This window comes from Tarenaya hassleriana, unplaced genomic scaffold, assembly GCF_000463585.1.
Source record: "Tarenaya hassleriana unplaced genomic scaffold, ASM46358v1 Cleome5, whole genome shotgun sequence".
In the NCBI taxonomy this organism is placed as follows: domain Eukaryota; kingdom Viridiplantae; phylum Streptophyta; class Magnoliopsida; order Brassicales; family Cleomaceae; genus Tarenaya; species Tarenaya hassleriana.
The window spans coordinates 5,917,770-5,930,444 of NW_010967707.1; the positions used below are offsets into that span (position 1 = coordinate 5,917,770).

At 42.6% G+C, this 12,675-nt stretch overlaps 5 protein-coding genes across 8 annotated transcripts in view; all 5 read left to right on the top strand.

Annotated features, from left to right (window-relative positions):
• The window catches only part of LOC104827255 (histone-lysine N-methyltransferase SUVR3-like), a 2,431-nt gene extending 2,123 nt beyond the window's left edge, over positions 1–308 (top strand). For both annotated transcript variants that reach the window (XM_010560396.1, XM_010560397.1), the window contains exon 3: positions 24–308. In XM_010560396.1, coding sequence (XP_010558698.1) covers positions 24–131 — 108 coding nt within the window. In that variant the 3' untranslated portion in view covers positions 132–308. The remainder of the gene's footprint in view (positions 1–23) is intronic.
• A 934-nt stretch (positions 309–1,242) lies between these two features.
• On the top strand, positions 1,243–5,497 carry LOC104827256 (5-methyltetrahydropteroyltriglutamate--homocysteine methyltransferase 1-like). Of its 3 annotated transcripts, none has more exons than XM_010560399.1 (12): positions 1,243–1,330; positions 1,952–2,306; positions 2,399–2,486; positions 2,656–2,783; positions 2,874–3,265; positions 3,374–3,537; positions 3,653–3,733; positions 3,832–3,998; positions 4,098–4,203; positions 4,296–4,546; positions 4,641–4,842; positions 4,934–5,497. In XM_010560399.1, exons 2-12 carry the CDS (start codon positions 1,957–1,959, stop codon positions 5,300–5,302), a joined length of 2,298 nt encoding a protein of 765 aa, XP_010558701.1. In that variant the 5' UTR covers positions 1,243–1,330; positions 1,952–1,956; the 3' UTR covers positions 5,303–5,497. The 3 variants fall into 3 exon arrangements, with proteins under 3 accessions (XP_010558701.1, XP_010558700.1, XP_010558702.1); XM_010560398.1 differs by having other exon boundaries at positions 1,244–1,330; positions 1,949–2,306; XM_010560400.2 differs by lacking the exon at positions 1,243–1,330 and adding an exon at positions 1,526–1,543 and having other exon boundaries at positions 1,949–2,306.
• Positions 5,498–5,874: 377 nt separating this feature from the next.
• LOC104827257 (cysteine-rich receptor-like protein kinase 26) lies at positions 5,875–8,641 on the top strand. The gene is made up of 7 exons (XM_010560401.2): positions 5,875–6,774; positions 6,865–6,993; positions 7,091–7,227; positions 7,305–7,515; positions 7,610–7,850; positions 7,962–8,112; positions 8,244–8,641. The coding sequence occupies exons 1-7, from the start codon at positions 5,937–5,939 to the stop codon at positions 8,541–8,543; spliced, it is 2,007 nt and encodes a 668-aa protein (XP_010558703.1). The 5' UTR covers positions 5,875–5,936; the 3' UTR covers positions 8,544–8,641.
• Positions 8,642–10,012: 1,371 nt separating this feature from the next.
• Positions 10,013–12,374, top strand: LOC104827258 (aquaporin SIP1-1). The gene is made up of 3 exons (XM_010560402.1): positions 10,013–10,382; positions 11,222–11,494; positions 12,009–12,374. Exons 1-3 carry the CDS (start codon positions 10,086–10,088, stop codon positions 12,165–12,167), a joined length of 729 nt encoding a protein of 242 aa, XP_010558704.1. The 5' UTR covers positions 10,013–10,085; the 3' UTR covers positions 12,168–12,374.
• A 146-nt stretch (positions 12,375–12,520) lies between these two features.
• LOC104827259 (apyrase 2) overlaps positions 12,521–12,675 on the top strand; it is a 4,324-nt gene continuing 4,169 nt past the window's right edge. The window contains exon 1 of the mRNA XM_010560404.1: positions 12,521–12,674. The gene's annotated coding sequence lies outside the window, so the exon portion shown is untranslated. The remainder of the gene's footprint in view (position 12,675) is intronic.

Below are 12,675 nucleotides of genomic sequence, written 5' to 3' on the forward strand. Positions count from 1 at the left end.
CACGGAGAGACATAGAAGCGGAAGAGGAGTTGACTTTCAGTTACGGAGAGGTTCGTGTCAGAACCGACGGAATGAAGTGCTTCTGTCGCAGTTCCTCCTGTCTTGGAACCTTGCCTTGCGAGATCACTTAGGTTTCTTCTCTTCTCATTCGCATCGATTCTTCTTCTTGTTCTTTCTCATCTTTTGGAATTATTATTATTATTATTAGGATAATCAAAGGTTATGTTGTCAAGGTAATACCGTCAAACTTCTTCCCCATCCCGGGATTAGTTTGGATCTTGATCCATCAAGAACGGATTAAAGATTAAGTATGCAATTTAATTATAACAAGATTATCTTAGATATAATCTTCGGTGGATGTAGTTGGATTGTAAATTAATCTAAAAAAATAATTGATTCAAAACGTTTTTATTATATGAGCATGAAATAAAAATCGAAATATGATATTAACACACACAGTCAAGAGAGATATTTGGTTTTGATTTAATGTATCATATTCGATTGGATATTTATTGGGTTTAGTTAAAAAAAAAAACTATTAAAATAGAATATTATTGGTTGATGCCGATTCAAAGCCACCGCTAAGTGGGGCCTACCTTCACCTTCACCTTCACCTACTCACTCTACTCGCTGCTCTCATACGACGCCGTTTCGGAGTTTTGGTTTGTTTTTTCCTTAATAGATGGTGAATCTCACCGAACCCCCAAAAGCCTAACCTCGTGCACCACCAAGTCTCTCCTCATATTTCAATTCCTTCGTTACACTTAGTATTCATATTTATTATTTCCAATGATTAAAAAGGTATAGTTATATTAGTATTTAAGCCAGGGAGAGTATAATTCAATAGTGTTACACTTATTTAAACATTTTCAGAAGTTTTTAGATGCAATAGTTTCTTAAATTCGATTTTTCAAATATAACCCTCGTGTAAAATTTTCATTGAAACATTCACTTTGTCCAGTTGATGTTTTAAGAAAGTATTATTACCTTTATAGAAAAAATAGATTATCCGTCATATATATATATATATATATGTATTGTGGTTCAAGTCAGAGACGGCATATTTTCTTTATTTAACACAGTCTATTCATTTTTCACAAGGAAAAAAAAAACAATTTATTTACGAGTGTTTCTATTATATATATATATATATATATGCACAGAAATTAATGTTAATACATTTTTTTTTCTAATTCAGTTGAATGCCGATCTATCATTAATTTTTCCTATAAATAAGCAAACACAGCCGCTCTTCGTCTTCGTCTCTCTCTATCTCTCTCCCATCCGTGACTTCCTCCTCCTCTATCCTTCCCGTTTCGCTCTCCGCAAGGTATGCCTCCGAGTTTCATGGCTTCCCCTCGTCCCCACTCTCTCTCTCTCTCTCCTATATAGCTAGCTTCTTTGCTTCCATTTCGTTTTCTTGTATTCGTCAATACTTTGTCCGTGCTCTGTTTTTGGACCACCCAAGTGTTTTCCTTTGGAAAAATCGTTTGATTCTTCATCGATCCGTTTGATTCGCTTGTCTTTGCGTTGATATCCATTGGTGAGTGAGTTAGTGAAACACGTAGATCTGGGTGTTTGTCTTGTTGGATCCATAGATCTGGTGTTGCTTCTCTGTTTTGTTACTTAAGATCTGATTCCGCCTTTTTTGTTGTCGTCTTCGACAATGATTGGTTTTCTGGGTTTCTGCGCTCTAGATCCGCTTTATCTCATCTTTTCGTACATGGATACACGTGTTCGATCTTGACGTGGTTACAATTTATTCGATTTGATCTTAGAGCTTTCAGATTCTGCTCTGGAATGGGTTCATCTTGTTCATATCGATAAATACGATAATAATTGGAAAGCTTTACCACTTCCTTATATTATTAAGATATCGCATCTTCACTTGTGGTGATTTTATTACAACTTAGAAGCTGAGTTTGGGGTGTTTCACGGTTTGATTTAGAAGACAAGATGGCCTCCCATATTGTCGGATACCCTCGTATGGGCCCCAAGAGAGAGCTCAAATTCGCATTGGAATCATTCTGGGATGGAAAGAGCAGTGCCGAGGATCTGAAGAAGGTGGCGGCTGATCTCAGGTCATCCATCTGGAAACAGATGTCTGATGCTGGGATTAAGTTCATCCCAAGCAACACCTTTGCTTACTATGATCAGGTGCTCGACACCACCGCCATGCTCGGTGCTGTCCCACCGAGATATGGATGGAACGGTGGAGAGATCGGGTTCGATGTTTACTTCTCCATGGCCAGAGGAAATGCCTCTGTCCCCGCCATGGAAATGACCAAGTGGTTTGACACCAACTAGTAAGTAACAGCTGAATCTTTGTTTTCGGTGACATTGTTGTTGAGTTCGTGAGTTGAGTGAGGATAACATTGTTTATGTCTTCTCGATGCAGCCACTACATTGTGCCGGAGTTGGGCCCTGAGGTCACGTTCTCTTACTCGTCCCACAAGGCTGTGGATGAGTACAAGGAGGCCAAGGCTGTAAGTATCATTAATTATTTACGCTGCTTTGGTTTGAGGAATCTTAAATGGCATTGAGTTGAGAATGATAAAGAAAGAGCATATTGGTCATTTTTGTAGTTAGTATACATACAATTTCGTCTGCTATATTTAAGTGTGCTGATATATTGAAGTGATGCTATTTATGCAGCTTGGTGTTGAGACCGTCCCTGTTCTCATTGGCCCTGTCTCGTACTTGCTGCTTTCCAAGCGTGCTAAGGGTGTTGAGAAGACATTCAACCTTCTCTCTCTTCTTGGAAAAATCCTTCCCATCTACAAGTAAGATAAGAGTGTATGTATGATCCGATTTCTCTGACGCTATGAATAATATGTCTGACATGCTTCTGCTACGACGAAATGGGCATGCAGGGAAGTCATCGGCGAGCTGAAGGGAGCAGGTGCCACCTGGATTCAGTTTGATGAGCCTCTTCTTGTCATGGATCTTGAGAGTGACAAACTCCAGGCTTTCACTGATGCATATGCCGAACTCGAATCATCTTTTTCTGGTTTAAATGTTCTTGTGGAGACCTACTTTGCCGATATCCCTGCTGAGGCATTCAAGACCCTTACCTCCTTGAAAGGTGTGACAGCCTTTGGGTTTGATCTTGTCCGTGGAACCAAGACCCTTGACTTGATCAAGGCTGGTTTCCCCGAGGGCAAGTACTTGTTTGCTGGTGTTGTGGACGGTAGGAACATCTGGGCCAATGACCTTGTTGCCTCTCTCAGCACCCTTTCAGAGCTCGAGGGCATTGTCGGTAAAGGTACGTATTACATCCTTATTAGCATTATATTGGCTCTTGTGGATTACAGAGAGTTTTCTAGAAAATGTATCTTGATTTGTTGATTTTGTTATGCGTGCATTGGTGCAGACAGACTTGTTGTCTCCACCTCCTGCTCTCTCCTCCACACTGCTGTTGACCTTGTCAACGAGCCTAAGCTTGATGCTGAAATCAAGTCATGGTTAGCCTTTGCTGCTCAGAAGGTTGTTGAAGTTAACGCATTGGCCAAGGCTTTGGCTGGTCAGAAGGATGAGGTATCTTTCTCTGCAAAATTGTGCATACCCTCTGTTTCTCTTATAGACCCTTTTGAGTTTTCTTTGACTTAAATGGTTTGGGAACTAATGTTCAAACACCGCTTTCTTATTTCAGGCCTTTTTCTCTGTTAATGCCTCTGCTTTGGCTTCGAGGAGGTCTTCCCCAAGAGTGACCAACGAGGCTGTTCAAAAGGCTGTAAGTTTTGAATAGAATCAATGTTCTTTCACATTCACTGATCTTTCTGTTAAAATTCTTGTACCGATTACGACGGGCACTGATTCTTGCTTTCTCAGGCTGCTGCTTTGAAGGGCTCTGACCACCGCCGTGCAACTAACGTTAGCGCTCGGCTAGATGCTCAACAGAAGAAGCTCAACCTCCCGATCCTCCCCACAACTACCATTGGGTCCTTCCCACAGACCCTGGAGCTCAGGAGAGTTCGTCGTGAATACAAGGCTAAGAAGTTAGTATCTTTATACTCAATTTCGGGCCACTGACAACAATGGAGGAACCCTTTTGTTTTTGCTGATTATGATGTTAACAATGTATCTATTGTTGCTAGAATCTCTGAGGAGGAATATGTTAAGGCCATCAAGGAAGAAATCAAGAAGGTTGTTGACCTCCAAGAGGAGCTTGACATCGATGTCCTGGTTCACGGAGAGCCTGAGGTCAGATTTTTCCCCACTAGACTGTGCAATGGCCGAAACTGATTACTCAGAATGTTTCTGATTGGGATTTTTCCTTCTCTTTTTTTTGGTAGAGAAACGACATGGTTGAGTACTTTGGAGAGCAATTGTCTGGTTTTGCCTTCACGGCCAACGGGTGGGTCCAGTCTTACGGATCACGTTGTGTGAAGCCACCGATCATCTACGGTGACGTGAGCCGGCCCAAGCCAATGACTGTTTTCTGGTCTACGACGGCTCAGAGCATGACCTCTCGCCCCATGAAAGGAATGCTTACAGGCCCTGTGACCATTCTCAACTGGTCCTTTGTCAGAAACGACCAACCCAGGTACTTATATAATTTATCTTAACCGTTGGACAAGAAAGATCGAAATGTCTCCAAACAATTAAAATCTTCTTTTTGCCATCTGGAAATTCTTCAGGCACGAGACCTGCTACCAGATTGCGTTGGCCATCAAGGACGAAGTCGAGGATCTTGAGAAGGGCGGCATTGGTGTGATTCAGATCGACGAGGCTGCTTTGAGAGAAGGACTGCCCCTTAGGAAATCAGAGCATGCTTTCTACTTGGACTGGGCTGTCCACTCGTTCAGGATCACCAACGTCGGCGTCCAAGACAGCACCCAGGTTTTTGATCCGTTTCATCCCTTCAGAAAACCGCCACTTTCTCGAGCTTTCTCGGGTCATTTCTTGATGGGTTTGGTTTTTTTGCTGGCAGATCCACACACACATGTGCTACTCAAACTTCAACGACATCATCCACTCCATCATCGACATGGATGCTGATGTCATCACAATCGAGAACTCTCGTTCAGACGAGAAGCTCCTGTCGGTGTTCCGGGAGGGAGTGAAGTACGGTGCTGGTATCGGGCCGGGTGTGTACGACATCCACTCTCCGAGAATACCGTCGACAGAGGAGATAGCAGACAGGATCAACAAGATGCTGGCTGTCCTGGAACAGAACATCTTGTGGGTGAACCCTGACTGTGGTCTCAAGACCCGCAAGTACACGGAGGTGAAGCCCGCGCTCAAGAACATGGTCGATGCTGCCAAGCTTATCCGTTCTCAGCTCGCCAGCTCCAACTGAAAGAAGAAGAAGAAGAAGCGCGTTTGGATTTCATGAAAGAATGAATCTTTTGGATTGTTGTCTGGTTTGAATAATACCTTTTAGGCCTAGGAATGATGATGATTGATATGACTTGCATACATGCATGCATACTTTTTCAACTTTGTATCTTTTGCCCTTTTTCCTGCAATGGAATTTCTGCTGGTTTCTTGAAAAGAGAATGCAAATGGCTTTTGAATATACACACACAAAAGAGTAGTGAAACTATATGAATTTTCCGGGAAAACGCGCACGATATTCTCCGGAAGATTACATAAAGGGAATTCAGATCCAAATTCGGTCTGATTTTATATAAAACAAGTTGTTTCTTTGTCACAGGTACAATTGTCGTGTTCTTGGGGAAGGGAATCCCCACACGGAAGTTTCCACCAAACTTTGATCTGTAAGAGATGCAACTTGGTCCTTAAAATTTTATTTAGAAACCACTTGGGGTTGGAGTAATGTTACCGTTGCCTTTTTGTTTGCTGGTATTTTGCATGTTAGAGACTTGGACCGACGAAGAGTCAATAGTCAACCTTATGGACCTTCGGTCGGTCGTGATTTAACTTCGACGAAATGGAAACCAGATCATGCATGCAAAAAAAAAAAAACAATAATGGCTTCTCTTCCTCATCTGTCTTCTTCACCATCACCATGTCTATGTATCTTCTCCACTTTGGTTCTCTGGTTCCACCACTTCCTCGCCGTGACATCGCAGAATTCTGCTCCTAGTCCTCTGTACCATTTCTGCTACGCCGGAGGAAACTACACTGTCAACTCCACTTTCTCCGGCAACCTTAACAATCTCATCTCTTCTCTGTCCTCTCTCCCGCAGAACGACGACGGCTTCTACAACGTCTCCGCCGGAGAAATCCCAGACAAAGTCAACTCTGTCTATCTCTGCAGAGGAGATGTCAAGCCCGTTGATTGCCTCGCCTGCGTCTCTGCCGCCGGTGAAGAGATCAGGAGGCTTTGCCCTAACCGGACGGAGGCGATTATATTTTACGACAACTGTATGACGCGTTATACGAACCGGACAATCTCCAACGCTAAGGAGACGGAGCTTGCATATTTCAAGTGGAACAATAGAAACTTCACCGGAGATTTGAAGGGTATCGAGACGGCGTTAAGGGGTTTGCTCGAAGGTCTAAGGGACAAAGCTGCGGCCGGCGGCGCGAGAAAGAAGTTTGCGGCGGACAGTGTGAAGGCGCCATCGTTTAAGACATTGTACGGCATGGTACAGTGCATGCCATACTTGTCGGAGGAGGACTGTTTCGATTGTCTCAGTTGGAGCTTCGGGGAAATTCCGGCTAGGTTTGACCGGAAGGTTGGTGGACGGGTGTATACTCCGACCTGTTTTTTCAGGTACGAGACCTATGAATTCTACGACAAGCCACCTCTGATTTCCTCTCCTCCTCCTCCTCCTGCAAATGGAACAATAACCAGTGAAGGAGGTAAACTACACTATTCTGCACTGCGCTCTATAGACAGTAAGACATTAACTTGTTTTGTGTGAAGATTTCATCCTTCTTCTTCTTCTTCAGGGAAGAAAGATGGGAATGGAAGAAAAGATTTGATCTTAATAGTCGTTCCTGTTGTTGTTGCCGTCCTCCTTATCGCATCCTTAACTGTTGTCTTGATTCTGAGAAAGAAGGCGAGACAAAGACAGGAAGGTAAGTTTGTTAAATCAAGCTGCTAAAGGAATGTTTTTGTGTTCAAGCTGTTGCTTAATTGTCAAGATCCGATGTTTCTGTTTCTGGCGGCGAACAGAAGGCGAAGAATCCGAGGAAGAAATCATCGTCACCACGGATTCATTGTTGTTCGATTTCGATACGATACGAGATGCAACAGATAATTTCGCCATCAGAAACAAACTTGGACAAGGCGGGTTCGGCCCTGTTTATAAGGTTATATTATCTTGTGATCCAAAGCTGCTCTGATTGGTTTTTGTCATTTCTGAAATGATATTTTTAAAACTATTTAGGGCGTGCTTCCTGATGGACAAAGAGTAGCAGTGAAAAGGTTGTCGAGAAATGCAGGACAAGGTGAAACCGAGTTCAAGAACGAGGTCTTGTTGGTTGCGAAGCTTCAGCATCGTAATCTCGTCAGGCTTTTAGGTTTCTCGACGCAAGGAACCGAAAGACTTCTCGTATACGAGTTTGTCGAAAATGCCAGCCTCGACAACTTCATTTTCGGTACTGAATCCCTCTGCAAGAAAGTGGCAGATCCTTGGTTTGATTGCTTCCATGTATGTTGTATGTATGTATGTGTGTGTATATGTGTGTACAGATCCAGTCAAGCGTACATGTCTGGATTGGGGAAAGCGCTGCAGAATCATAGGAGGGATTGCTCGAGGGCTCGTTTATCTTCACGAAGATTCTCGTCTCCGGATAATCCACCGTGATCTTAAAGCTAGTAACGTCTTATTGGACGAGGAAATGACCCCAAAGATTGCTGATTTCGGCATGGCTAGACTGCTCGATATCGACCAATCAACTCAACGCTTCACCGGCCGGATCGTCGGAACCTAGTAAGTACAAAAAGGCCACATTCAAATGTATACGCACATATACACGTGTATATATATATATATATATATGACAAGACTGTGAAATGAGAGAATCTTGATTTGCACACGCAGTGGATACATGGCTCCTGAGTACGCAATGCATGGACAGTTCTCGTTTAAGACAGATGTTTACAGTTTCGGAGTGTTGGTTCTTGAGATCATAAGTGGCCAGAGGAACAACAGTTTCAGAGTTGGGGAAGAAGTTAAAGATCTCGTTTCCGTTGTAAGCACATTACATACACATGTATATAGAACTATATATAGAAGAAAGTAGATACATACATAGATACAGTGCGAGTTTGTTGCTGTGACAACTGATGAAAATGCTTCTTTCTTTTTTGTTTTGTGGTTGAGGCATGGGAAAACTGGGAGGAAGAGACGCCATTGAAGCTGGTAGACCCGAGCATGACGAATGGGTGGAGAAACGAGATGGAGAGATGCATAACCATCGGACTGTTGTGTGTTCAAGAGAATGTAGGGAGTAGGCCGAGCATGGCTGCGGTCGTTCTGATGCTAAGCAGCGACACGATCTCTCTCCCTCTCCCTACTCGGCCAGCGGTATCCGTCGGCCGCTTCACGAGATTTGGCGACTCTACCTCCTCCTCCACCAGCCATGGAAATCACGACTCCATTACCCAGTTGTATCCTCGCTAGCTAGTGTATAATCCCTCACTTTAGATGCTTCACAGAGGAAGGATTTGTTATTCAGAACGCTCTTCAGATGTTGAAAGGTTTTCAGTCGTAACTGACTGTTGGAGCAGCTTGGCTTGCAGCAATCCTGTTCCAGTTTCTGAAGTGTTCTGATAGGAACAAGTTCAGTTATATGTTTCGGTTATTGTCTGTAGCAGTTTGTATTGTCTTTATGCGTTTGTAGTCTTGTTGTTTTCATTCCTGTTGTAACAAAACACAACCTACATTTGTGTTTCTGAATTCTTCTAATTCGAGTTTCGGTTTTACAGAAGTAAATCTCCTGCGTCTGAGGGGGGAACAGTAACACGTCTTGAGTTTCCACTTCCCACTGTCTGGGAAGAAGAACAGTTCGTCAGAATCTTGGATCTTTACCAGTTACTACAACTCACTGAAACGTCAGAGAATTGAAAATTGGTTTGAGAAATTCTCTCCTTTTCTTTTTTTTTATATAATGGTAGAGCATTTTGTGCTTCCACCCTACCGGTTTATCACCCCCCACTTGGACGTGAGTCCACCCTTTCGGGAGTTCGAATCCAAACTCTCCCTCGGCTTTTCTCGGAAATACTTCTTCTTCTTCTACCCAGAGGTTGAGGTTGAGGACGTGGATGGTTTTTCTTGGAGCCGAAGAAGAAGCGGGGAAGCCATATGGATTCTGACGAGAAAAGCTTTCTTTCTCTGACAAACAAAGATGATGATAGCTTTATTTTGTCTGAGAAAATGTAAGAAATACTTGTAAAACTCCAGAGATTCACCAACATGTGGCCTCCCAGTGAGTGTTCGCCACAAAAAAAAACTTGTCTTTGTGATCTTGTTCTTCTAAATCATCCACACACACACACACAAAAAAGCAAGGATAAAACAGAAAGAAGAAGAAGACCATTGGTTTCTTGGGGTTTAAGGTAGACGAGAGGCCAAGCCCAAATCTATTATACAGCACCCATACATATATATGTATGTATGTATGTATGTATGTAGTTGGTAAATCTTTTCTAAACTATTATCTAAGCAATCAACGTTTATTAATATTTCGTATTAAAATAAATAAATAAATGAAATCTAAATAATATACATGATCATAATAAATGTAATTGACAGAAAGACAACTATATATATATGTATATATGTGACTGACTCTAACTATTTAATTAATATAGATTTCTATAATTATTTGAAGGTAAGATCTTTAAATAAGGTAATTAACCTTTTTTGGTTAAAATTAATTACCCATAACACATCTATATACAAGAGATCAGGTAAACTTTATCCCAACACAAATTTATCTAACCTCTTATCTGTTAGGTAAATCACCCAATTTATCCTCCTTTTTATTGATTTAATAATTTAGATTAAAAAAAATCAAAATAAATAGAGAGAGAGAGGGAGGGAGACGTAACCATCTCCTTAAAGCCATCAAAACCAAATCACCAGATCCCGTAAACAAAGCGGAATCCGCACCGGAGAGATCTATACATACACCACTACACACGCGCACATACGCCGGCGAAAATGGGTGCTTTGAAGTCGGCGATTGGCGACATGGTGATTACCTTCCTGTGGGTTTTCCTCTCGGCGACCTTCGGCCTTCAGACGGCGGCGATTATCTCCGCCGCCGGCATTCACGGCGTCGCCTGGGCTCCGCCTGTGATCACGACCTTGCTCGTTTTTGTCTCCGTCTCCATCTTCACCCTCATCGGAGAACTTCTCGGCGGCGCTAGCTTCAACCCCACCGGAAACGCCGCCTTCTACACCGCTGGAGTCCCCGGAGATTCCCTCTTCTCCATGGCGCTTAGGTTCCCTGCTCAGGTACGTGAGTTATCCCATCTTTTTCCCTACCTGAGATCGGATCATTCCGTTGTTTGATGGGTTGGGGTCTGAAAATTTAATCTTGCGCGTATTTTCTTGCTCCGATTTTGGGTTTTCACTACATATGAAATGATCTTTTGTGGTATTTGTTCATATGGGGATAAAATTATCATCTGTCTACTTCCGTCTTTGGGTTTGAATCAGATCTTGTCTTCGTGAGGTATGTGTTGATGAGATTTATCCACTCGGGTGTGATTTTTCTTGCTTAATTTGCCATGTGGAACTCGTTATTCTGGGATTGATTCTCTGTTTGATTTTGGGTTAGTGTGATTGAATTCGATTTTTCTCGGAAAGGAAGTACGCATTTCGATTGAATTTGTTCATTTTTTCTTGGGAACCTTTTTCTTGTTTTAGTAATCAAGAAAAGAAACCCATGCTTTTTCTCTCTGTTCTTCTTTCCCTTAGTTGCCTTTTATCAGAAGTTTCTTGGATCCATTTGTTCCTAAATGACTTCAGCAGACAGAAACAGTCAGATTGAAAAAGCCCCCCTTTTATTTTGTAGAGTGATGATGATTTAGCACATTGAATCAAAGCTTTTAGAGTGAGTGGTGTTAGGATCATTTCCTCTGGAGCGAAAGAGCGTGTCACCTTTTTCATAAGAGGGAAATAGACTAGCAATGTCTGAAAATGCCGGGATTCCATTCACCCATTCATATTCCAAGATTCTTCTCTTTCAGGATCTTGTTGCTATACCCTTTTGCTCGAGAAAAGCAAAGTTTTCTCATTCTTGAAGATCCTTTGGAATAAAAGTGTGATGGTATTCTTTTGTGATCCCCCAGGCTGCTGGTGCGGTGGGAGGTGCCATGGCGATCTTGGAGGTGGTACCGGACAAATACAAGCATATGATCGGAGGGCCTGCTTTGCGAGTTGATTTGCACACTGGAGCTATTGCGGAGGGGATTCTGAGCTTTCTAATTACCTTTTCTGTTTTGCTGATTATCCTCAGGGGTCCTCGTCGTTTACTTGCTAAGACGTTCTTGCTCGCCATTGTAACCGTCTCACTGGTTATTGCCGGTTCTAAATACACTGGACCTGCCATGAATCCCGCCATTGTAAGTTATACCCCCTTGTGTTATTACTGCCTTTAAATACCTTGTCCAAGTTCCACTTTCTGTCTTGTCTTTCCGTGTTTGTTGCTTGCCCGTCTTTGTTTGGATACAATGTCTGCTTCATCCATATTAGCTCGATATTACAACAGTACAAATTCATGTTGAAAATGGGTTGTTACTCATGTCTGTGTAAGAGTTTATGCGTCAATGCTACCCTTGTGGTCATCTCTATTCATGTCATTTGTCTAGTCATAGTTCTCTTGTCCTTCTTTGACACAAGTATCTGTCTGCTTTTCCCAATCATGTCTTGTAAAAATCGAGCTTCTGGTCTTCAATCTGAAGTCGGTTTTGCAGCTCCACAATCATTGTAGACTTTGCTGGTCATATGAATATGTATATATATAGCTGTTTGCTTCTCTTTCCATACAGATAGTCTTGAATCTGCTACTCAAGGAAAACCCTCGATCTTTAAGAGCAATTTCATGATGATTTTTCTTTCTGTTTCGTCTTGGTGAAGGCGTTCGGGTGGGCGTACATATACAGCTCTCACAACTCATGGGATCATTTCTATGTGTATTGGATAAGCTCCTTCGTCGGGGCCATTCTTGCTGCATTGGCCTTCCGTGTGTTCTTCCCGCCCCCTCGGCCCCAGAAGAAGAAACAGAAGAAAGCTTGAAAGAACTCTTCAGATATTGAACGCTCTGATAGATTTTCCTCTCTTCTGTGTAGAGATTTCTATTCTTAAATAAGAAAGAAAGTCTGATTCTTGTTGCTTCCCTTGCCATTGTTTAGATTCATGCTTGTTTGCTTACGGATTGTACGGACGTGACGTTTTGCCGGTTCTTAATTTTCCGGTTTAGGATTATTGCTCGGTTTTCTTCAATTTGGTTGGGTTTACCGGTTTATTTCCTCGATTGTTCAGAGTAAATTGCGGAAGACGGTAACTTGAAAGAGAAATAACACTCAATTTTACATTTTTAGTAGTAGCTTTCCCAACTCCCTCACCGTTAACATAACCCATAACGTCTCTCTCTCTCTCTCTCAGATTCACGATTCGGATCTGAGCCAGAAGCAGAAGGGCGAAGGCAGAATCGATTGATCGGGCGCTTGTAGCCATACTACGTAACGATCGCCGATCTGGAGCCGTTACAGGATCCGCCGCAGTCCCTGAAGACGACGGCGGG

Bases quoted from the DNA above. Each gene is read 5' to 3' on its own strand.
- LOC104827256 (XM_010560399.1), top strand. From the start codon at position 1,957: ATGGCCTCCCATATTGTCGGATACCCTCGTATGGGCCCCAAGAGAGAG. The intron at 2,487-2,655 runs GTAAGTATCATT...CTATTTATGCAG, and splicing joins AGTACAAGGAGGCCAAGGCT to CTTGGTGTTGAGACCGTCCC. The intron at 4,547-4,640 runs GTACTTATATAA...GAAATTCTTCAG, and splicing joins GTCAGAAACGACCAACCCAG to GCACGAGACCTGCTACCAGA.
- LOC104827257 (XM_010560401.2), top strand. From the start codon at position 5,937: ATGGCTTCTCTTCCTCATCTGTCTTCTTCACCATCACCATGTCTATGT. The intron at 7,851-7,961 runs GTAAGTACAAAA...TTGCACACGCAG, and splicing joins GGCCGGATCGTCGGAACCTA to TGGATACATGGCTCCTGAGT. The intron at 8,113-8,243 runs GTAAGCACATTA...TTTGTGGTTGAG, and splicing joins TTAAAGATCTCGTTTCCGTT to GCATGGGAAAACTGGGAGGA.
- LOC104827258 (XM_010560402.1), top strand. From the start codon at position 10,086: ATGGGTGCTTTGAAGTCGGCGATTGGCGACATGGTGATTACCTTCCTG. The intron at 10,383-11,221 runs GTACGTGAGTTA...GTGATCCCCCAG, and splicing joins CGCTTAGGTTCCCTGCTCAG to GCTGCTGGTGCGGTGGGAGG. The intron at 11,495-12,008 runs GTAAGTTATACC...GTCTTGGTGAAG, and splicing joins CTGCCATGAATCCCGCCATT to GCGTTCGGGTGGGCGTACAT.